The 23,546-nt window shown below is 43.8% G+C and overlaps 1 protein-coding gene across 2 annotated transcripts; it reads right to left on the reverse strand.

Annotated features, from left to right (window-relative positions):
- Positions 1-1,094: 1,094 nt before the first annotated feature.
- GNAT2 (G protein subunit alpha transducin 2) lies at positions 1,095-13,513 on the reverse strand. Of its 2 annotated transcripts, none has more exons than XM_044004313.1 (8): positions 13,396-13,513; positions 11,659-11,701; positions 11,249-11,387; positions 9,904-10,061; positions 5,718-5,846; positions 5,082-5,211; positions 1,995-2,148; positions 1,095-1,416 (listed from the first exon to the last, which is right to left on the reverse strand). In XM_044004313.1, exons 1-8 carry the CDS (start codon positions 13,511-13,513, stop codon positions 1,226-1,228), a joined length of 1,062 nt encoding a protein of 353 aa, XP_043860248.1. In that variant the 3' UTR covers positions 1,095-1,225. The 2 variants fall into 2 exon arrangements, with proteins under 2 accessions (XP_043860248.1, XP_043860247.1); XM_044004312.1 differs by having other exon boundaries at positions 11,246-11,387.
- Between the last annotated feature and the right edge of the window lie 10,033 nt (positions 13,514-23,546).

Below are 23,546 nucleotides of genomic sequence, written 5' to 3' on the forward strand. Positions count from 1 at the left end.
ATCCGGCCTCAGACACTTAATACTTACTAGCTGTGTGACCCTGGGCAAGTCACTTAACCCCAATTGCCTCACTAAAAAAAATAATAATAATAATAATTGTTTCAATACAATATTCAATAGCCATTTATTAAATAACTATTATGGACCTAAAAAGGCAGTGTTATGTAGTAGATAGAGGGTCTGGGTTGCAGTCCCATCTCTAACACACTCTGATTCTGGGACCATGAGCGCATCATCCTCTCATTGCTCCAGATAACTGACTGGAAGTTGTTGCTGTCTATTAGAGTTTACGTACCCAAAGCTTCCTTTGCAAACTGATAAAACTGTGTGTCTGTATCCACTTTTCCTTGCCTCAAAAGTATAGAAAACTTTAAGGTTCTCGGCTGCTGGTGCCTCTCATTTCCTCAGCATTTCGAATGAATGTAACCTTTGGACTAGTTGGTGAGCCTGGTTTGGTGTTTTATAAAAATAACAGCAACACAAAATGGGGACTGCAGCTTCACATCTCTTGGACTTTCTAGAGTGACTTAAAAAAAACCCCCACATAATTTCCTTGCCTTGAAAACTAACACATATGCAAAACTGAACAATGGGGGCCTTGGTCTCCAAAGAATGTGTTACGTGGAAACCTGCAGAACGGTGGGCATTTTGTAAGCTGTTTTGCTGGGAGGATGTTTTTTGGAATGCCTCATCCCACAAAACTGAGTGGCGAATTTTTAAAATGGCACCATTTGTCTGCTCTTCCACGGTGAAAGCATGAGACAACTTAGAGAAAGGAAGCCGTAAAGGTCTATTTGCTTCTAATCACCTTCACCCGAAGCAGATAATGCCAAGATTTTGCCACAGATTGCTGTGAAGAAGGCAATTAGGGGGGCAACTAGGTGGCACAGTGGATAGAGCACCAGCCCTGGAGTCAGGAGCACCTGAGTTCAAATCAAAAATTACAGTGTGGACTTTAATCTTTTTTAAACATGCATTTATTTATTTACTTACTTACTTTTAGCAGTTGATGGGTGGGTGGTTTTTTGGTTTTGTTTTGAATTCCAAATTCTGTCCCACCCTCCAGGCCCTCCCCAACTCACTGAGAAAGGCAAGCAATATGATACCCATTATACATTGGCCTGTCATTTCTTATATCCCAATCACTTCAAATTATCCAAATTTCCCAAACAATAGTCCAGCCCAGCTTGTTTTTTCCAGATGTGTACCTGCTAATTGGTGAGAACTAGAAAAGCCCACAATCCTTGAGGTTTTCTTTGATGATGATATCTGTAACTGCATCAAACACAAATTTGACATTCTGTGTGTCTGTTGCACAAGTCATGTGACTGTAGATTTCTTTGACGTCTTTTCGCATGTTTAGGTCAAGGAACTGGCTCTTTATGTAATTTCCCGCATCCTCATATGAGTTGTTCCCTGGTTTTCCAGGAAAAAAAAAAAATGAAGAATGAGTGGGGGCTTGAACTGTTTTACCTTCTCTTGTTGGTCACTGTTTTAGGAGACAGATGATCGCATCTTCAAAAATTAGTGATGGGGGGGGCAGCTAGGTGGCCTAGTGGATAGAGCACCGGCCCTGGAGTCAGGAGTACCTGAGTTCAAATCCGGCCTCAGACACTTAACACACACTTACTAGCTGTGGGACCCTGGGCAAGTCACTTAACCCCAATTGCCTCACTAAAAAAAAAAATTAGTGATAGGGGCAGCTCAGTGGATAGAGCACTAATCTTGGAATCAGGAGGACCCAAGTTAAAATCCAGACACTTGAAACTTGCTATCTGGGCAAGTCACTTAATCTCATTGCCCCGAAAAGAAAAAAAAATTAGTGATAACTAACACGTACACCTCTTCAGGAGCAGCTGAACAGCACCTTCATGCCTGCTGCTTTCATCCAAGTTCTTTGTGCCCCAAGTCAGGAGTCTTAGTCTTTTACAAAGCCACCACTCCACTGCTAGCCAAAGGTTCTCAGCTTCATTGCCAATGCTTTTGACACTTACCATCATACTCAGGAAAGCAAATGCTGAGGTGAACCTTCTTGATCTTCTCCTCAAAGAGGTCCTTTTTGTTGAGAAAGAGGACAATGGAAGTGGCAGCAAAGAACTTGTGGTTGCATATGCTGTTGAACAGGTGCAGAGACTCATGCATGCGGTTCTGGTGGAAGAAAAGGTCAGACTAGAAGAGAGGCACCTTTCACTCCTGGCCCTGGCCCCTTTCCTCTTGGAGGTAGAACAAAACAGGCAGAGGAGCAGCTGGAACTAAGACCGTGACGGCTTTACAAGCTCACAGAACCTCAGAACGGAGAGAAACCTCAGCAGTGATCTGGGCCAACCTGTAACAACTACCCAACCTGGTCATCTCTCTACCTTTGCTTCAAAATCCCCACTGGGGGATCGTTGCTGCCGAAATCCATCTCCCTTCAGCTTCCACTCATTTCTCTTCTTGCCTTTGGGACCAAACAGAACAAATCTAATTGCTCATAATGGGATAACTTGAGGATATCGAGTCTCCCTTCAATGAGGCAGCATGAGAGGGCGGAAAGACCCTTAGATTTGGAGTCGGCTGGGATTGAATCCTGGCTCTGCCACTTAATACTTATGTGATCTTGGACAAATTACTCGTCCTCTCTGGTCTTCAATTTCCTCATCTGTAAAGTAACACAGTTGAACTAAATAGCCCCCGAAGTCCCTTCCAAATCTAAATCTATAATCCTGAGTTCTCCAAATATGAGAGGGACAAGGTAACTTCTTATCTCGCCCAGATACGTATAATCTTGTTGCTGAGTTTTAGTTACTCTATCATTGTGGATTTACAGAATAGGCTGGACTTGATTTTAACCAGCTCTTTTGAACAGGAAAACAAAGGTCTCCTATAAATGGAGAGGGTGAGGGAGGTGCTGCCTGACTGTTTTCAATAGCTACATCTCCATCTCCTACAGGGATTATTATTGGGGAGAGCACAGATGCTGTAACTTCAGCTGTAGGGAGGAGGTCAAGTCAGCAGTCAACAGTAGTATTGCAGGTTGCTGAATGGTTAAGGAATTTCTCTCCCTGGGAACCCAGCCCAGCTTGATGGTTAGGGAGGAGAAAAGATGCTTATAAACATGATTGCGTTACTATTTCTGCTTTCCCTCCTTTCTCTGTGTATTGTTTAGAGGAGTTGTGGGCACAGCTGTGGGCTGTAGATTCCAACCCCATCCCTAAGTAAGGTTCTTGAGTGTTATTGGAACAACAAGTCACCAAGTATTTATTAAGAGCTTACTATGTGCCAGGCACTGTGCTTAGCTGACAGTGTATACACATTAAACCCAGATATGGATGGGGTTGAGATTGGCCTCCAGTTAGTGGGTGCCTTGCTGGGGCCTCAGATGTTTGTCATGGATTCTAGGCAAATTCTCCCTGAACCTCAAAAGCAGAAGAAAATGTTGGGGGCTTCAGAGACTACATCAGTGGGGGAAGCCATGGGTTTTACCCTTTGGCATTCCAGAAACAACTCTTCTCTCTAGGATGGAACAAAGGATACGCCCTTCATGGAGGTGTTTGTATGCTTACCTTTGGAGCATGGGGCTCCCTGATAGAGCTCATGCCTTTCAGGGTAGAGGCCACAGTAGTACCTGAGCTCAGAGCACCCTCTTCCTTGTTGAAATCCATTTAAATTATATACAATCCATTTTACCAAGCATGAAATGCCTCCCTTGGGCCAGGTGCTGTGCTAGGCACATTTTAAAAGATAGAATGAAGAGTCCCTATTCTCAGGGAACTTATATTCTCCTACACAATAAGTATGATACAGGATAATCTGAGGAGGGTGAATGCACCCAGAGCAGGAAGGTGGAGGATAAATGGCACTTCAACAAAGCCTTGAAGGAAGAGAAAGCTTCTGGGAGACAGAGATGAGCTGGGAGATGGAACCCCTTAACTTCTGGTTCTAAATAGAATGATCCTGTGATCCGAGTTCTATGAGCACACACACACACTGTCACCTCAGCCTGTTATAAACCAACTTGTGTCCAAGGCTACAATAGTCATGGTGTCATGTGCTGTTGGTTTACATAGTGTGCTAAGCCGGGTCTGTGTTCATCCACTGCAGCCAGAAGACATCGAACAACTGCTTCAAAGCCCACTGAGAATCTTGGACTGGAATACATAATTTCAAAATAAGGATGCTGTTTCATTGATACCTAATGTAGGCTGAGACCACTGAGGTCACACAGAAGGAACGGGTTCAGGAGATGGCCCTCCTATTTCTGGAGTATACACTTACGGGAAATCAACACTTCCCAGTGTTTTGAGTTTGAAATTACTCCAGTGCAAGGGGCTGGTTTGACCCAGACACCTTTCACTCCTGTTGAGCAGAATTCCAAAAGTTCATTAAGAACTAGCCCTGGGAAGTCACTCCACCATTTTGTTTGTCTACTATCCAGGAAGCATTTAATTAATTTCAGCATGCAGTTATTGAGAACCTACTGTGTATTAGATACTGATATAAAGATAAAAGCAAAGAGCTAATATTCTACTAGCTCCTTTAGCTCTGTTCACCCTGGGCAGTTTTATCAGACTTCTGGTAGAACCGTAGAACCTCTGCTAGTAAGTTTGAACAAAGATGCAAGCTTCCTTTTTTCTGGTTATTATTTTTATCTTCTCTACCCTATTCCTCCATCCTCCACCACTCCCTCACCTGCCCCCATACACAAAGGCAGAAAGGAAAGATTCTGCTAGTAACTTGGTGGTATTCTCAGTCCTTGAATACTCTGCTTGAAATCATAGCCATTATATTCCTATGATACATAGTGAGCTCAAAAAGAAATGACCGGCTTTCTCAAATTCTAATGTCCAGGGGCACTATATATACCAGTCCAGCTATCAAGAGCGGGGTATCTTGTCTGTTTTTGTGGGTGTACAGATTCTGAAGATCAGCACAAGTTGGGGAATTAAATAGAATGAGATCTTAAAGCAAAAGTCACCCAGGGGTTAGCTGAACTGGGTGGCCTACAGCCTCTTTTGTTGTTGTTGTTGTTGTTGTTGTTGTTGTTGTTGTTTTTGGGGGGGGGGGTTGTTCTACAGCCTCTTGGCACAAATTCTACTCACCACTTCATCATCTTCCACCAGTACCATGTCATAAGCACTTAGAGCTCCACAGAAAATGATGCAGGTAACACCTTCAAAGCAGTGGATCCATTTCTTGCGCTCTGACCTCTGCCCTCCCACGTCAAACATCCTGGGGGAAGAATCCACTTGTCTTACACAGATGCTGCTTACCTGAGACCCTGAAAGACCACGTTCTCATCCTGGAGAAGAACCTGGCAGCTCTTTGCCTCATCAAGGACTAGGACTGTCATAGCTGCCCCTATTTGGATCTATAGTTATCTCTTCCGCATCTCGACTTTGCCCATCAAGGTTTTGACCTATCTTGGGTCGGCACAAGAAATTAAATGGGAATTTGGGGGGAAGTTTCACGGAAGCCACAGACAACACATGAAGGCCAGCAGACGCAGAAAAAGTTTAGAAACTCGGAAATGCATAAAATATATGTATAGTCTTGTACAATTTTAACATATCTTTTAATACCATAATAATTCAGACTTCTTCTCTGGTACAAAGGGAGGGCCAAAAATTTTTATGCAGATTTTCCAGATCATGGGGGCTCCATGCTCCTAACCCCCACAGTATGGAAGGGATAACTGTAGTTTGTGTGCCTAAAGGGCTAGGGAAATACACACCCACCTGAAGTTTAGGTCTTTGACTGAGAACTTGGTCTCAATGATGCCTGTAGTTTTGACCCGGGACCGTAGAACATCCTGCTCATTGGGAAGGTAGTCTGGGGCTGTTATTCGATCCAGCTGATTGAGATAGCTAGACAAGAGATCATAATTGTGCCAGTGTTACCCAATAGTCAAGAAGAGTTTCTTGCATTTCTAGATTTTTCATTTCCAAAACGCTTTTATTTGGGGCAGCTAGGTGGTACAGTGGATAGAGCACTGGCCCTGGATTCAGGAGTACCCGAGTTCAAATCCAACCTCAGACACTTGACACTTACTAGCTGTGTGACCCTGGGCAAGTCACTTAACCCCAATTGCCTCACCAAAACCAAAACGCTTTCATTTTTTCATTTCAGCCTTGCCATCTCTATGCAATAGAGCAAACATAATTTCTAATTTTAAGAGTGCCTCCTCCTGGGGGCAGCTAGGTGGTGCAGTGGATAAAACACTGGCCCTGGATTCAGGAGTACCTGAGTTCAAATCCAGCCTCAGACACTTGAGACTTACTAGCTGTGTGATCCTGGGCAAGTCACTTAACCCTCATTGCCCTGCAATGAGGTCTTGAGAGGTGGTGACTCGTCTAAGGTCACAGAGCTAACAGAAGGAGAAGCATGGCACTGTAGGGAAAAGCATTTGGAAGACCTGGCTTCTAATCCTGTGATTTTAGACCAGCCATTGCTCAAGCTCCCTGAGCCTCAGTTTTCTTGTTTTATCCCTAAGTGCCTTCCAGTTCTAATTCCTGTAATATATCCTCTCTTCCACAAACCTTGTGCTGTAGAACACAAGAAAGACATCTTTCTTGTGCAACCACAGTTTTGTTCCTCTGGTCTCACACCTACTACTTACATGTAGGTTGGGCCCAAACTGTGGAAAGCTCTGAATACCTGGTTAAGGAGTCTTTCAGACTTTCTTCTTTTCCATGCTACTCCCACCACCCAAGCAGGGGGAGGTAAACAGCTGACCTGAGGGGCAGGACCTTGTTGGCTGTTGGCCATTGGCTTCATAAAGTCAAATCTGAGCTTGTTTTTCCAGGGTTGGCTAGGCTTGGAACTTTTTTCCTTGCCATGGCTTTCTAAGCATTTGAAATAGAAGGGAATTTATTAAGCAACGTTTATTAAGTGTCTATTGTGCTAGGCACTGAAGATATAAATACAAAATAAGGCACACACTTTGCCCTCAAGGGGTTAATGATCTAGAAGGGGAGAAAGGACATATATACTTCCTGGCTGTCTTCAAATCGTGCCCTCTCCACTTCACCATCTTCACCTCCTCCATGGAATCTTGGACTCCGAATCTGGAACCACCCTAGCTGGGCTTGGATCGATGAGCTTTTGCCTTATTTTGCCTGGATTAAGACCTCTCTGCCCCACTCCCTTCCAGCTGCTGTTTATGAATTATTCCTCATTAGAATGTAAGTTCTCAGAGAGCAGGGACGGACTGTCTTATATTTTTATTCCAACAGAGCACAGTGCTTGGTTTGTGGTGTTGTTCAGTTGTTTTCCTTGTGTCTGACTCTTTGTGATCCCATTTGGGGTTTTCTTGGCAAAGATACTGGAGTGGTTTGCCATTTCCTTCTAGAGCTCATTTTTACATATGAGGAAACTGAGGCAAACAGGGTTAAGTGACTTGCCTGAGGTCACACAGCTAGTGTCTGAGGCCAGATTTGAACTCGGGAAGATGAGTCTTCCTGCCTCCAGACTTTGCATCCTAACTACTGCACCACCTAGAGGCCCTTGCTTGACTTATAGTAAGCACTTAATAAATGCTTTATTTATATGTATAATTTTAATTGAAGGAGTTTAAACAAAGTGCTATAAGAAATTTAAAGAGAGGGGCAGCTAGGTGGCTCAGTGGATAAAGCACTGGCACTGGATTCAGGAGGACCTGAGTTCAAATCTGGCCACTTGACACTAGCTGTGTGACCCTGGGCAAGTCACTTAACCCTCATTACCCCACAAAAGGAAAAAAAATGAATGCTAAAAATTGTCTTTACAGGGGCAGCTAGGTGGCGCAGTGGATAGAGCCCTGGCCCTGGAGTCAGGAGTACCTGAGTTCAAATCTGGCCTCAGACACTTAACACTTACTAGCTGTGTGACTCTGGGCAAGTCACTTAACCCCAACTGCCTCACTAAATTAAAAAAGAAAAAAAAAAATTTCTTTATATAGAATTGGGTAAAAATAAAGTACTATTAAAAACGAAGAGAGAAAGTACATGATATTGTCAAAAAGTAGATTTTGAAGAAAATACCTGATTCCATCTTGTCCTACATTTGCTGCGACTATATTTTTTACTTTCTGTGTGATGCTTCTTTGACACTACTGAATGTTTCCTTCTATACCTCCCTTCCCCCAATCCATTTACAATTAATTAAAAAAGAGGAAGTTGAGACTGGGGAATTGAGAGTTGTCCATGGTCACACTAATAGTATTTAATAGAGCAGGAACAGTAATTTGTAGAATAGGGAAGGTAGCGTAACAGATAGAGTGTTAGGTCTACAGTCAGGAAGACCTGAATTTAAAACCAGCCTCGGATACCTAATAGCTGTGTGACCCTGGGCAAGTCTCTTAACTCTGCCTCAGTTTTCTCATCTGTAAAATAAACCAGAGAAGAAATTACAAACCATTCCAGTATTTTGCCAAGAAAAACCCAAATGTGTCACAGAACAGGAACTCAAACCCCAGGATTCCCTGACTCTCAGAAACCAATGTCAAATTGGTGTGTGGCACCAATCGGTACTGGATGGTAAACCGTGCTGAAGGGGCCCTTGTGGGGCAAGTCTCCATTGCATACTCCCAAGGGTGCGCATGGCAAAAGAACATGAACCTAGATTTAGAGCTGAAAGACACCTGAGAATTCATCGTCTAACTCCCCTATTTCATAAATGAAGATACTGAGGCCAGGAAACTCAAATACATTGTCCAACATCACACAGGTAAGAAGCAGCAGAGATGAAATTTGAACCCATGCCTTTCGACTTGTGAGCCCACTCTGCTTCTCTCACACGTAGAACCTGGGAGAGTAGAACAAAGGTCGCATGGGCCAAAAGGAAGCATTTGTTGGTACAGAGCGCAGAGTGTCAGCACTAGAGTTAGAAGACACCTGTCTCTGTTACTGTGACCTTGGGAAGGTTACCTAATCTTTCTGGGCCTCAGTTTCCTCCTATATAGGACGGGGGGGGGGGTGGGGTGGGGGGGGTGGACTCACTGACTTTGACTTCCTGCTCTAAATGTATGACCCAATGATCTTAGCTTTGGATTTCTGTTCTCACTTCTAGCCTGATTTCCCATTACAGAATTCCTGAATCACAGTATGTAAAGTTAGAAGGAACCTTAGCAGCCAAATAGCCTAACCCATACTTACACTAGACAAGTCAACACCTAGCATCTGCTCGCAGGCTTCCTCCTACCTCCCAAGGCCATCCATCCATTGCACTTTGGGACAACTTGGATTGTGACCAGGCTCCTCCCGATATCCAACTCAAATTGTCTTATTGGCAACTTCCTCCCACCGTGGCTGGTCAAACAGGGCGAATCTAATCTGTCTTCCACATGACCGTCCTTCAGGTATTAGAAGACTGATTATATCTACCCCAGATCTTCTCCTGGTACATCTCCAGTACCGTTAACCAGTCCTCATGTGACAAAAGTACAAGTCTCTTCACTGTTCTGTTTGCTGTCCTCTGGACGCTCTCTCGGGGGACTTCTTAAATCATAGCACCCAGAACTACACAGTAGTCCAAATGAAGCAGACAAAAAGTCTCCTCATTCCAGAAAGGAATGTCCCTCAATTCAGCCCAAGAGCCCATTAGCTTGTTTTCACCATAACATTATACTGTGGGCTCATATCAATATTATATTTAGACTACATTTTTTTTTTTGGTGTGGGGCAATGAGGGTTAAATGACTTGTCCAGGGTCACATGGCTAGTGTCAAGTGTCTGAGGCCGAATTTGAACTCAGGTCCTCCTGAATCCAGAGCCAGTGCTTTATCCACTGTACCACCTAGCTGCCCCGTAGACTACATTTTAAAATAAATACTGTGAAGTTGATTTTTTTTTAACCCAAATATTACTAAATCTATATTGAATTAGTGATGCAAGGGACAAGTCCTGTGGTCAGCCACTCCCAGGCTTTCTGGCATCAAACACTTACTACGAGGCAGAGTCATTGAGTTGATACTCTGCAGCACGTTCGAAGCAGGCCTGTACACCTCCATCCTGCCACAGTCTTTTAATGATGGCCACCAGCTCAGGAGGCATGGTTCCTTCCTCCATAGAATCAGCCATGTTGTTAAGCTGTCTTCCAGCCTCCTGCCATTAAGAGAACCAGAGAAAGTGCTTAATGGGGAGGAGCTTCTGGAAGGATGGTGCTTCTGACTTAAAATTTTCTCAACTCCTGAGATGGAAACAGTTTTTCCAGGTCAAGGGTCTATGTTGGTCATGCCGGTTTAATTTCTGTTTTTAAGTTCTCCCTGAGGCTTGTATTCAGAATCCTGTCTCAGTGATGCTACTAAAATGACCTCTTTCAATCCAGAAGATGATAATAGATCGTACAAGCTGTATGTCTGATGACAAGTAGAAGCTTCCTGCATACTCCCTGGTGCTGCTTCCCTCTTTGGTCAGTCTAGAGAGTGGGATCCCTGTAATAGACAGCCAGGATCTAAAGGCTTCATTCCTTTGAGAAGGGGTAAGGATGCAAGAGACATCACCTCCCTCCATCTTGTCTTACCTAGATCCAAAAGGATTTCCGTCCTACAACCCTGGATTTAGCTCCTAATGGGTTCTTGCTTGGGACATTTTTAGAAGCATCACTGAGGTAGGATTTTGAATGCACAAAGATTCCAGTTGACAGATGTATATTGTCTAGAGCATAAAGGACCAAGGAGAGACAATACATAACCACTTGCAGGTTTGTAAAGGGTCATTAGGGAGGGACTGAACAAGAGATGTTGAGCTTAGATTTCTGGAGAAGGGAGTGTGCCGTAATGGGTGGGTGGGGAAACACAAAGGAAAACAAAAGCAGTGGCCTGTGAATCATGAGATGTAAGTTCCAGTTTGTGCTCTGCCATTGTGTGGCTTTAGGCAAGTCAGTTCCCGGCCTCTGTTTTCTCATCTGTAAAATGAGAATTCCTTCTAGCTCTTGTTCTGTGGATTTCAGCAAGATACAAAGAAAATGGTTGCTGGGTTTTTTGTTGTCTGTTTCTTCACTTAAGATTGCAGGATCATAGATTTTGAGCCAGAAAGCACCCCAGAGGCCATCCAGTTTCACCTCTTTCATGAAGCAGATGAGGAAACAGGTCTAGGGAAGATCCCTGACTTGCCCAAAGACACACAGGTAGTAAAGAGGATTTGAACCCAGGTCCCCTGGCTCCAAAGCCAGCTTCCCTCACACTGTGACTTCATCCTGAGGTTTCCTTATGAATGATCCTGGCCTCCCACCTCACCCCCCTTCCCAATAATGGAACCCATGCCTAGCACCCTGGATGGACAAATACCACATGAGATGACTCTGCATAGTCAATGCCCAGGGTGGACATGGCACGGATGATGGCCAGAATGGACTGCAGCACATTGCCGTAGATAATGCTTTTGAACTCCAAACACTCCTCTGGTGTGTAGCCATCCTGGTGGATGATTCTAGAAGAAAGAGCAAAGCCACAATCCTCAGGTAGGACTGGGGAGCCAAAAAGTTCCTAACTCACTGTACTTGTTGCTTTTCTATGTGGGTTAAGAGGGACTCCTCACACCTGGTGTCCTTGCTGGCCCAGATAGATTCATTTGGGGTTAACTTCTATGGGTCTGGAAGAATAGGACACAATATCCCTCTGCTGCATGTGGGTGTCTTGGGCCCTTCTCCCCTCCTCCCCCCTCCCCTACTTGACTTCTCCCAAGTCTAGGTTCTACTCACTTCATCTGTTTGACGATGGTACTCTTTCCTGACTCCCCGGCGCCTGGAAGGAGAGAACAACTTGCCTTGAGCTCTACCCTGTAAATTCTTCAGGCCATAGAGTGGAATCTGTATGAAAATTGGGTCTCCTGATTAAAAAAAAAAATCCCTGCTATCCTTGGGTTCAGACCCAAGAAGGAGGAAGGGACTTTCCATCCCAGATGCCTGCCTCCTTCTTCCCTGTCTTCCCCTTGCTTGACTCCCATAGACCTAGATTGGTGGGATGGGTTTGGGGATATTGACTTCACTTCCTTTCTCTGCTCTTTTCTGACTCAGATGGTTAACTCTGGGTCAGGGCTCCCCCTTCCCCTCCCTTGTCTCTGTAGTTATAACCCAGCTTCCTTCCTTAATCTGTCCTCTGCCATGCAGACTCCATCTTCTTACCCCTCCACCTGCTTCCACTTCTCCGTTTTCTTCACCCGTTGTTCCTCCCTTTCATCACCACATTATACCTCTTTCCTCTAAGCAGCTTATTCTGAACTGACCAGGAGCTGCTTGGGCTTAAGAAAAGATCATTTAGAGGCCCTGACGTCTCCTTTCCACCACCTGGGTGAGGGATGATGTCTGGAGCCTCCTTAGCCAATTAACCCTGAGGTACCTGTGGCCCATCTGAGCTTTCCACCTGAAATCAAGACATTTTAGTTTGACTCAGCCTTCTATGCCCCCTATCTCCACCCTGGGTCCAAGCGTAATGTGGTCAGACAGACTGAGGGACTTTTTATAGCTCAGACAACAGGTCTACTTAGGAGTTCATCAAGTGATGAGCAACTCCTCCCACCCCCTTAGGTGAAGGCTACCATAGGTAACGACTATCCTTACCCCTACCATGATTTTCTGGACCCCCCCAAGAGCTCTCATTTCTATTGCTCCCCACTTCCCTTCTGTTATAGGGAGTCCAAGTAAGCTGGGCAAGATCAATGCCAGATAAGACTGGCTTTGGAACTTTGAAACCGTTGGTTTCAATGTGGCATCCTTTGGAGCACCAGTGAAGATGAACTTTGAGATGAGGTAGTGAGTCTCCCATCTCTGGAAGGGTTTGAGCAAAGGTTCAAACCTGTTGGAAATGCTGTAAATCTACTCGACTTGGACTAGATGATTCTGAACCCCTTCCTCCTTGAGATTCTAGGGCCCACCCCATATTTGGGTTCTTTTGGTCTAGTCCCTTTATCTGGACCATTCCTCCTCCAAAGACAAGAGGTGACGGCATGGTCAGAGTTTTCAATTTAAGCAGGTGGCCCGATACCTTTTCCAGTTCTTCCATTCTCATCCCACTCTGCCAAGAGCCTCAGAATGAGGGAACCCCTCTTTCTAGGAAAGAATCGACCAACAATCTTGGGGTAGTAGTCAGTCCATCAACAAGCATTTATTCGGTACTTACTATATGCTAAATGCTGGAGACTCAAATTCAAACAAAAAGAAAGTCTCTGTTCTATTGGGGCAGGACAAAACATCAAAGGGATGCTGAAAATCTGGATCAGGAGAAGGGGGCACAATGGCTAAGGCCAGAGAATGAGGGATGGTTGGTCTCTGGCCCATCTCAAAAATGGAGAACTCACCAGTGGAAGGAGGGGCCCACAGGAATAGTCAGGAGAGCTGAGGCATGCTGCCTAAATAGCAGAGAAGGGCGTGATGGAGTGAACGGCGCCAGAAAGAGGCCCCCTTCCCCGATGCCCTCCCTGCCCAATACTGGTACCTCACCCAACAATAACAGCTTGACCGTCTTTGCCTCTTTGTCCGCATCTTCCTGAAGCTTCTTCTCCAGCTCCTTGGACCTCTTGGCCAGTTCTTTGTCCTCAGCACTTGCTCCACTCCCCATCCCGATCTTTCCTTAGTCACCTCCTTGCTCTCCAATAGTGTTCTCCTTTGGGGTTCCCTTGAGTGGGGTAGGGAAGAGGAGAAGTAAGAAGAAGGGGATAAAAGGATAGTTCTCACCCCACTCTGGAAAGCTGGAGGTAGGGCTGGGTCTAGGGGAGATGGCAGACTACAGGCTCTCGACAGGGAGTTTCTTCTCTGCCCCCCTCCCAGGAGCCTATTTTCTTATCCCAGGGATTGTGAGCTTTATGTCCACCCATGTGATAGGGAAAGCCAATTAAAGAGCTAGAGATGACAAATGGCAAAGACTAGAAGGCTGGGGTGGAGTGGAGGGAAGTGGCATGAAGAAGATTTGGGGGAATTTTCTTGGTCTGGAACTTTGCTTCAATGTGGGGGAACTCCTTGTATTAAAATACCCTCTACCGGGGCAGCTAGGTGGTGCAGTGGATAGAACACCAGCCCTGGAGTCAGGAGTACCTGAGTTCAAATCCGGCCTCAGACACTTAACACTTACTAGCTGTGTGGCCCTGGGCAAGTCACTTAACCCCAACTGCCTCACTAAAAAAAAAACAACAAAAAAAACACCCTCTACCAATGCAGATCAACAACTCTTCTTTGACTTACAGTTTTAGATACCAGAGGCCACCCAGTTGTGTCTTGCCCATGAATATCTGTCAGAAGTAGGACTTGAACCCAGGTCACAAAGGCCCCTTAAAGGAAGTGACACAAGCTGAGCCTTGAAAGGACCTAGGGCTTCCAAGAGGGAGAGGTGAGGGGACAGCATTCCAGACATGGGAAAGAACGATGCTAAGGCCTAGGAGACAGGAGATAGAATGTCAACATAGCAGGAACAAAAAGCATACAATGGGGGCTTGACTGCAGCATCTATGATAGGGGGTAATAGGAAACCAGCCCAAAAAGCTGGGCTGCAGCCAGATTGCAAAGGGCCTTAAATGTCAAACAGATGAGTCTGTGTTTGATCCTAAAGTCACTGAAGTTAGCTGAGCAGGGGAGTAGTGATCAAACCTAGGGTTTTTGGAATACCCATGTGGGAGCCTGGTTCTTAAAGATGATTTACATTTGTGAACCCCTACTCATCTTCCTCCTCTTTCCAAAACTCTTTTATATCTGCCATCTCATAACATGACCCTACAAATTAGGCATGGTAGGTGTTGTTAACTCCACTTTACAAAGAGGAAACTGAGGCCCAGAGAAGTAGTGATTGGCCAGTGATCACATAATAAGTAAGCAGCACAGCCAGGATGGCTAAAACCTAGGGACTTTATTCCTAATGGTCTTACAGCCTTACACTGGCCATGTTTAGTGGAGGAGGGGAGAGCTAAAGTACTAAAGGATTTGATGTAGGAGGCAAAAAAAGGGGTTAATAGAAAAACCTAAGACCCAAGCTTTAATTCAGATATTAGCTCTGAAAGGGATTCAGACCCCAGATAATGGATAACTTACAAGTCAGGATGCTAGGTTCTCTTACCCACAGTAATCAGTACCCATAACAGGAACAGAGGGAGCTAGGCTGTGAAGGCCTAAGAATATAACAATGATAAAATTGACAGGCTATAGAAATTCAAATGAAAAATGAAGATGTTTTGAAACTAGTCATGGGAACCAGAAAGAGACATGCGCAGAAAAGGTCAAATTTGTCCCCAGATTGACCTTATGACATGTAAACCCCCAAAACACACTTCCATTGAAAAAGGTGCCCACCTCAGGGGTTGTCTTAGGACCTCAGGAACTCCAAATTAGGAAAATAATCCCTCCCCTGTACCTCCCCAAGGTGGAGATTATTATAATGAGACTGATAAATCAATTTATCTATACTATAAATATAACTATCTTTCCTTTCACTATTCAAGAGATACCTTTCCACTATTCTGGTTCTCTCTCTGTGGTCACAGTATTGCAATAAGACTTGGGAAACTGAGTCACTGAGCCTTGTAATTCTTTTGGGATGACACACAATCAATTTGACCTCAAATTCCATCCCACATTAGGATTCACTGCAGCTGAGTGCAGGGAGCAGACACCCATATCGACTTGGAGAAGGCTTCCTGGGAGCCAGGGCATCTCAGGAGCTTTTGAAATGTTTTAATGATAAAATTCAGTCCATCAATCACACAAGTGCCTGGCATAGAAGAGGTGCTTAATAAATGCATGTTGAGGTGGCACAGTGGCTAAAGTACCGGCCCTGGATTCAGGAGGACCTGAGTTCAAATCCGGCCTCAGACACTAGACACTTACTAGCTGTGTGACCCTGGGCAAGTCACTTAACCCTCATTGCCCCCCCCCAATTGCATGTTTATTAACTGACAAGTCAACACAGTGGATTGAGGGCAAGGCCCTGTATTAGGCCGATCACAAAGATACAAGGAAGTAAGGAGACAGTTTCTATGTTCTGGGATTAATAGGGGAGATATCATAAACACACAGGAAACATATTAGTAAGTACACAGAAAACAGTAAGTACAGTGGTATGTGCCAGGGAATGAGGTTTGTCAGTATAACTTCTTGGAGGAAGTAAGCCTTGTCAGGTTGGGGAGGAGAGGGTAATGATAGGCAATGGGGTTGTGGTGGGTGGATGGGTGGATGGGTGGATGGGGTGGGTAGGTGGGAGGGTTTCAGAAAGGAGGAATGACCTATGTACATAAAAGCTTAGAGGTGGGAGGGATTAGAGGCAAAATTCAGCAAGCTGAGGCAAAGAGATATTCTAGGCACTGGGTGAGGCCTGGGAAATTACCCCCAGCCAATTATCTTTCTCAACAGCTACACACATGCTCTTCCTGTTGGATCCAGCATCTGCAGAGAAGAGTCTAACTGACAAAGGAGGCGGCCCTGTTGATAGTGAGAGGAGAGGGAAAGGAGAGGTCATTTTTCCATAGGATCAAATATGTAGAACTCTTGGAATTGACCTCAGAGATCATCAAATCCATTTGGTACATGAGGAAACAGACGTGTAGTGGTCAAGTTCACTTGGTAAATAACTGTACTGGATTCAAATTCAGGTTTCCCACACTCCAAGTCCAATGGTCAAGGGAGGAGGCTTGGTTTGCAAGAAAACTAAGTAAAGCAACTATAGCAGTAGTCCTTTACCCAGAGAGTAAAGAATAGTGATTATAGAAGATTCTGCAGGCTTAGAGTAAGCATTCAGGGCCTTACATGAAGTTCAATCAAGTCAGGTTAATGAGAATTTATTTATTAGGAGGCATCTGCTGAGGACTTGGGGATACAAAGAAAGGCAAAAACAGTCCCTACCCTCAAGGAGCTCATATTCTAATGGGGGAGACCACATGCAAACAACTATGTACCCACAAGATATAAACAGGGTAAATCGAAGGTGATCCGAGGAGGGAACATTGAGGAAGACCAGGAAAGTCCTCTTGCAAAAAGGTTGTGAGCCTCAGTGATTAGGAAGATGGTGGTACCCTTGACAATAATTGGTAAGGATGGTTTGGGGGTTTTTTTGGAGGGGGAGTGGGGAAAGATAATGAGTTCTGTTTTGGACATGCTAAGTTTAAGACTTCTATAGGACATCGCTTTTAGTTTGAAATGCAAGAGAGAGATTAAAACTAGATAAATCAATCAGAAAATTATCTGCATAGAGATGGTAATTGAATCCTTGGGAACTTCTGAGGTCATCGAGTAAGGCAGATTAAAGGGAGAAGAAAGTTCTGGACAGAGCCATGGTTAGTTGGTATGATCTAGATGAAGATTCACCAAAGAAAACTGAGAAGGAGCAATCAGATAGATAGGAGGAGAACCAGGTGAGAGCAATGTCATGAAAACCTAAAGAGTAAGGATAAAAGAGTAATGAAATAGTGTTAAAGGGTGCAGAGAGGTCAAGAAGAATGAGAACTGGGGGCGGCTAGATGGCACAGTGGATAGAGCACTGGCCCTGGATTTAGGAGTACCTGAGTTCAAATCCGATCTCGGACACTTGACACTTAATAGCTGTGTGACCCTGGGCAAGTCACTTAACCCCCATTGCCCCGCCAAAAAAAAAAAAAAAGGCCACTAAGTTTAACAGTTCCAAGATCATTGATAATTTAGGAGAGAGCAGTATTTAGTTGATGAGGTGAGAAACCAGACTGCAGTGAGTTTAGAAGAATAGGAGGGAAAGGAAGTAGAGACACCAGTTGTAGATGGCTTTTTCAAGAATTTACCAATGAAAGGGAAGAGAAAGATAGAGGATGATGGCTAGTGGGGATCAATAGATCAAGGGAAGGAAACAAACTGATGAATCTATTTATCAACTTCTACACAGACCAAGAGAATGAAACTCCTATCAAGATCACAGTCATAACTAATATATTTAAGATTTCATAAAATGCTTTAGATATACTTAAGGGATATGAGGCACTTTACATATATTATCTCATTTCATCTTCACAACAACCCTATGAAGTAGGTGCTATTATTATTCTCATTTTTCAGATAAGGAAACTGAGACTAAGAGAGGTCAAATGATTTGCCCAGTGTCTGGGGCAGAATTCAATCCTAGGTCTAACCCGATGCCAAATCCAGAGCTTGATTCACTATGCCATCTTGCTGCCTTATCTTAAGATGAATGCTATGACTGAAAGAGAGAGAGAGTGAGTGAGTGAGTCAGTCTGGGGGGGTGGTAAGGGATGGGGGAAGACTGGTGCTGGAGAGACCTGGCTTTAATCAGGGCATGTTTCTTAGATGTGATACCATTTTGACTAGATTGCAAAAGAAGAGAATTGTATGGGTGGTAGGTACATTGGAGGTGAAAGGCAGGAATGGCTTAATGAATGCAGCATTTCCTTACACTGGAGTGGATGAAGGAAGGGACAGTACACAGGTTTCCCTAAATGGAGTCAAGGAAACATACTACCATGAAGTTCGAGGGTATAGGGGGTTCCTGAGAGGTCTCAGACCTTAATCAAGAATGTGCTTTGCTGGGGCAGCTAGGTGGCACAGTGGATAAAGCACCGGCCCTGGATTCGGGAGGACCTGAGTTCAAATCCAGCCTCAGACACTTGACACTTACTAGCTGTGTGACCCTGGGCAAGTCACTTAACCCCAATTGCCTCACCAAAAATTAAAAAAAAAAAAAAAGAATGTCCTTTGCTTCTCCTCTCTCATCTAAACCAAGATCCTTCTTGCTTAAGGTAGATTAGACCCTCTTGGCAATATTACATTTGATTGGCATGTTATTTTAGGGATAGAGACTGCACCCTATAATTTCATTGGTATTAGGAATTTCCAGATGACAAAACTCTCTCGCTGCTGAAGATCAGCACCTTATCTGCCAATTATAGTCTCAGAGAAGTTCCTGAGGCATCAAGAGGTTAAGTGACTTACCCAGAATCACACAGCCCGTCTGTGTCAAAGGGAAGACTTGATCCTAGGTTTTCCTGGTGTCCAGCTCTCTCTCACTAAGACACCCTTGCCTCCCATTATTATTTTAATTAAATTGAAATGCCACCTTACAAGTTCTTTAACAGCAAGGTGTCTCTTGTCATTCATACATCAAGATCATACCAGATTCCCTGAAGGCGGAAAAAACAGAAATGATGACTTTTTGTTTTTGTTTTTATTTGTTTTTTTTATTTTACTAATAATAAACATAAGCTGAGGCATAGGACAGGGAGATGTTTGCTTGCATTGTCATGGAGGAGATCCAGTGCAGAGTCCATGTCAAGGAGTCCATGTCCCTGTGAATGGTGAAATCCTCCAGGTTTTCCTGTTCGTAGATGAAACTGTGCTTGTTCAAAGTCCAGCAGCAAGAGATAGAAAGAGAAATTCCATTTAAAGTAACAGTAGATAATATAAAATACTTGAGAGTCTACTTGCCAAGACAAACCTAGGAACTCTATGACACAATTACCAAACACTTTTCACACAAATCAAATCAGATCTAAATAATTGGAAAGATATCAATTGCTCATGGATAGGCAGAGCCAATATAGTAAAAATGACAATTCTACCTAAATTAATTTACTTATTCAGTGCTATACCAATCAGACTACCTAAAAATTATTTTATAGAGCTAGAAAAAATAATAACAAAATTCATCTGGAAAAACAAAAAGTCAAGAATATCAAGGGAAATAATGAAAAAAAAATGCACAGGAAGGTGGGTTAGCTGTACCAAATCTGGAGCTTTACTATAAAGTGGCAGTCATCAAAACTATCTCGTACTGGCTAAGAAATAGAGTGGAGGATCAATGGAATAGGCTAGGCACAGGAGACACAGTAGTAAATGACATTGGTAATGTAGTGTTTGATAAACCCAAAGACTCCAGCTTCTGGGATAGTAGTAGTAGTAGTAGTAGGCCTCCACCAGTCGCAGATGACCATGGATCAGCACCTTGAAGAGCCACAGGCCACAGTGTGGGTGCAGTCCAATACGGGAGCCGCAGCTCCTGAGTGACTTATAACTGGTAACTGCCGCATCCCATGTTGTATCTGCCCCATAAGGAGTAGCTGGAGTATCCTCTCCAGGGTGCTGGCCTGGGCAGATCAAATATGGAAAATAAGCTGTTGCCCATGCAGCAGGTTTTCCCTCTCCGAGATACTGGTGGATCCAAAGGAGAGGCAGAGCCAATACGGTTTGGCACCAGTGCCACTGCAGGAATTGCCAGAGGGATGTGATGTCCAACATCCAACTGCCTAAGGGACTCCGACTCCTGATTTTTCCTCGGGGTTAACGTCTGAAGCTTTTCCCATATATGGGTATAGCCGCAAGGCAGTGGAGGTTTAAAATCAGGGTTACTTCCCCTAGGCGGGTTGCCTGCCAAGGCTAGGGAGCCCCACGTGCCAAAGCGACTGGTTTTAAGGCACCAGTGACCCGCCTTCGCCCCTTCTCCTGTTAGTGGAAACAGTTCTGCCAGGAGAAGGCCAGGAGTTGGGCTTCGGTTGTCAGAGGCTATTTAAGACGCACGCCATTGGAGCATTTTATAGAGAGTGTTTGCTTATCCTCACTCCGGCCCCAGCATGACAAACCTTTTGGAACCAGCTTCTGGGATAGGAACTCAGTATTTGACAAAAACTACTGGGAAAACTGGAAGATAGTATGGCAGAAACTAGGCATAGACCAACATCTTACACCTTATACGAAAATAAGGTCAAAATGGATGCATGATTTAAACATAAGAGGTGATGCCATAGGTAAATTAGGAGAGGAAGGAATAGTCTACCTTTCAGATCTGTGGAAAGGAGAACAGTTTATGACCAAACAAGAGATAGAGAATATTATGAAATGCAAAATGGATGATTTTGATTACATTAAATTAAAAAGGGTTTGTACAAACAGAAGCAATGCATCCAAAATTAGAAGGGAGGCAGAAAGCTGGGAAACAATTTTTATGGCCAGTACTTCTGATAAAGGCCTCATTTCTTTTTGGTTTTTTTTGGTTTTTTTAGTGAGGCAATTGGGGTTAAGTGACTTGCCCAGGGTCACACAGCTAGTAAGTGTTAAGTGTCTGAGGCCAGATTTGAACTCAGGTACTCCTGACTCCAAGGCCGGTGCTCTATCCACTGCACCACCTATCTGCCCCAGGCCTCATTTCTAAAATATATAGGGAACTAAATCAAATTTTAAGAATCCAAATCATTCCCCAATTGAGAAATGGTCAAAGGATATGAATGGGCAGTTTTCTGATGAAGAAATCAAAGCTATCTATTCCCATATGAAAAAAATGCTCTAAATCACTGTTGATTAGTGAGATGCAAATTAAAACAACTCTGAGGTACCACCTGACATCTATCAGACTGGCTAAAATGACAAAAAAGGAAAACAATAAATGTTGGAGAAACTAGAAAAATTGGAACACTAATGCATTGTTGGTGGAGCTGTGAACTGATCCAACCATTCTGGAGAGCAATTTGGAATTATTGCCCAAAGGGCTATAAAGCTGTGCATACCCTTTGACCCAGAAATACCATTTTTGGGTCTTTTTCCCAAAGAGATCATGGAAAAGGGAAAAGGGCCCACATGTACAAAAATATTTATAGCTGCTCTTTTTGTGGTGGCAAGGAATTGGAAGTTATGGGGATGCCCATCAATTGGGGAATGGCTGGACAAGTTGTGGTATATGAATGTAATGGAATACAATTGTGCTCTAAGAAACGATGATCAGGAGGAGTTCAGAGAAACCTGGAGGGTCTTGCATGGGCTGATGATGAGTGAGATGAGCGGAACCAGGAGAACATTGTGCACAGTGTCATTAACATTGTGTGTTGATCAACGGTGATAGACTGGATTCTTCTCACCAATCCAATGGTACAAGAAAGTTCCAAAGGACTCATGATGGAAAAGGCTCTCCAAATCCAGAAAAAAAAAAAAGGAACTGTGGAATATGGATGCTGATTGGACCATACTATTTCTTTTGGTTTTAGTGCTGTTGTTTTTCTTTTTTTTTTTTGAGGTTTTTCCTTCTTGCTCTGATTCTTCTTGTATAACATGACTAATACAGAAATATGTTTAATGTTAATATATATATAATATATATATAAAACCTATATTAGATTACCTGCTGTCTGGGGTGGGGGGAGAAAAATTTGAAATTGGAAATCTTATCTAAACAAAGGTTGAAAACTTAAATAAATCAACAAACAAAAACAAACAAAAAATCATATTTAAGCATATTGTAGTGAATTCTAAAATTAAATATTATATATATATTCATGTGAAATTTTTTTAAAAAAAGAAAGAAACTGTGCTTGTTTGATCAAGCTTAAACACCCTGGAAGACATCTATAACCATTCAAAAGAGTTTGGCCTGTTCATCTGTATGGAAAAGACCAAGCAGTTAAAGAATGTATATTGTCCCAATCTCAATAGGCACTTGGCAGGATACCCTACAGAACTTAAAACACCAGTTGGTATACCTGGGACAGGTGAACAATGAGCTGAAAAGGGGGAGGAGAGAGCTGGCTTACCTTCAGGAAATTGGAATGCTTCCTGACATAGGCTTAGGATAACTCAGAAGAAATTTCTCCTTTGAGAAAAAGACAATCCCTGCCCTCAAGAAGCTCACAGTCTAATGGAGGAAACAACATGAAAACAACTATGTGCAAACAAGCTACACAGGATAAATTGGAGATAATCAACAGGGAGAAGACACTTGAATTATAGAGGGTCAGGAGAGGCTTCCTGTAGAAGGAGGGAATTTAGCTGGGACTTGAAAGAAGCCAGGAGCTAAGATGAGGAAGGAGAGAATTCCAGGTGTGAGGGACAGCCAGTGAAGGTGTTCACAGTCAGAATAGAAAGAAGGCCAATGTGATTGGTTCCCAGATGAAGGGTGGAGTGGGGTGGGGGTGTCAGGTATAAGAAAGGTAGGTGGGGGGGGGGACATTTTATGAAGGGCTTTAAACAACAAAGGATTTTATATTTGATCTTAGAGGAGTTAGGGAGCAATTGGAGTTCCTTGAATAGGGCTATAACCTGGTCAGACCTGCTTTTTGGAAGGTCACTTTGACAGCTGACTGGAGGAGACACTGGAATGCAGAGGGACTTGTGGCAGGGAGAACAATCACCAGGCTATTGCAATAGTCCATATGTGAAGTGATGAAGGTCGCCACCAGGGTGGTAGCAATGTCCAAGGAGAAAAGGGGACACATTCAAGAGATGTTATAAAGATAAAGTTGATAGGACTTGGCAATAGGTTGGCTATAGGGGAAAAAGTGAAGAATTGATGATGACACCTAGGGATTTTAGCCACAAAAGGTAAGAGAGTATGGGACAATAGCCAGTGGGGATGGATAGATAAAGTGAAGGTTTGTTGAAGATGGGGAACACATGGACATGTTTATAGGCAGTAGGGAGGCAGCAAGTAGATGGGGAGAAATTGAAGACAAATGAGACAGTGGAAGTGAGAGAGAGGAGAAAGGAGAGAACCTGCATGTGCATGTAGAGGCATTTGCTTTTAAAAGAAGGGTCACTAGATTATGTGAGACAGAGATGTAGGAAGAGATGATGGCTGAGAGCTTTGACTGATGGCATCAATTTTTTTTAGTAATCTATGAGGCAAAACTCTTAGCTGGGAGAGTTGGAGGGGA

The sequence above is a fragment of the Dromiciops gliroides genome, chromosome 4 (assembly GCF_019393635.1).
Source record: "Dromiciops gliroides isolate mDroGli1 chromosome 4, mDroGli1.pri, whole genome shotgun sequence".
Taxonomy (NCBI): domain Eukaryota; kingdom Metazoa; phylum Chordata; class Mammalia; order Microbiotheria; family Microbiotheriidae; genus Dromiciops; species Dromiciops gliroides.

What these genes read in the sequence shown, in the direction of transcription:
- GNAT2 (XM_044004312.1), bottom strand. Translation starts at nt 13,513, where the DNA reads ATGGGGAGTGGAGCAAGTGCTGAGGACAAAGAACTGGCCAAGAGGTCC. An exon ending in CTCAATGACTCTGCCTCGTA is followed by an intron (nt 5,847 to 9,903) that starts GTAAGTGTTTGA and finishes TCTCTTGTCTAG; the next exon opens with CTATCTCAATCAGCTGGATC. An exon ending in TGGTGGAAGATGATGAAGTG is followed by an intron (nt 2,149 to 5,081) that starts GTGAGTAGAATT and finishes TTCTTCCACCAG; the next exon opens with AACCGCATGCATGAGTCTCT.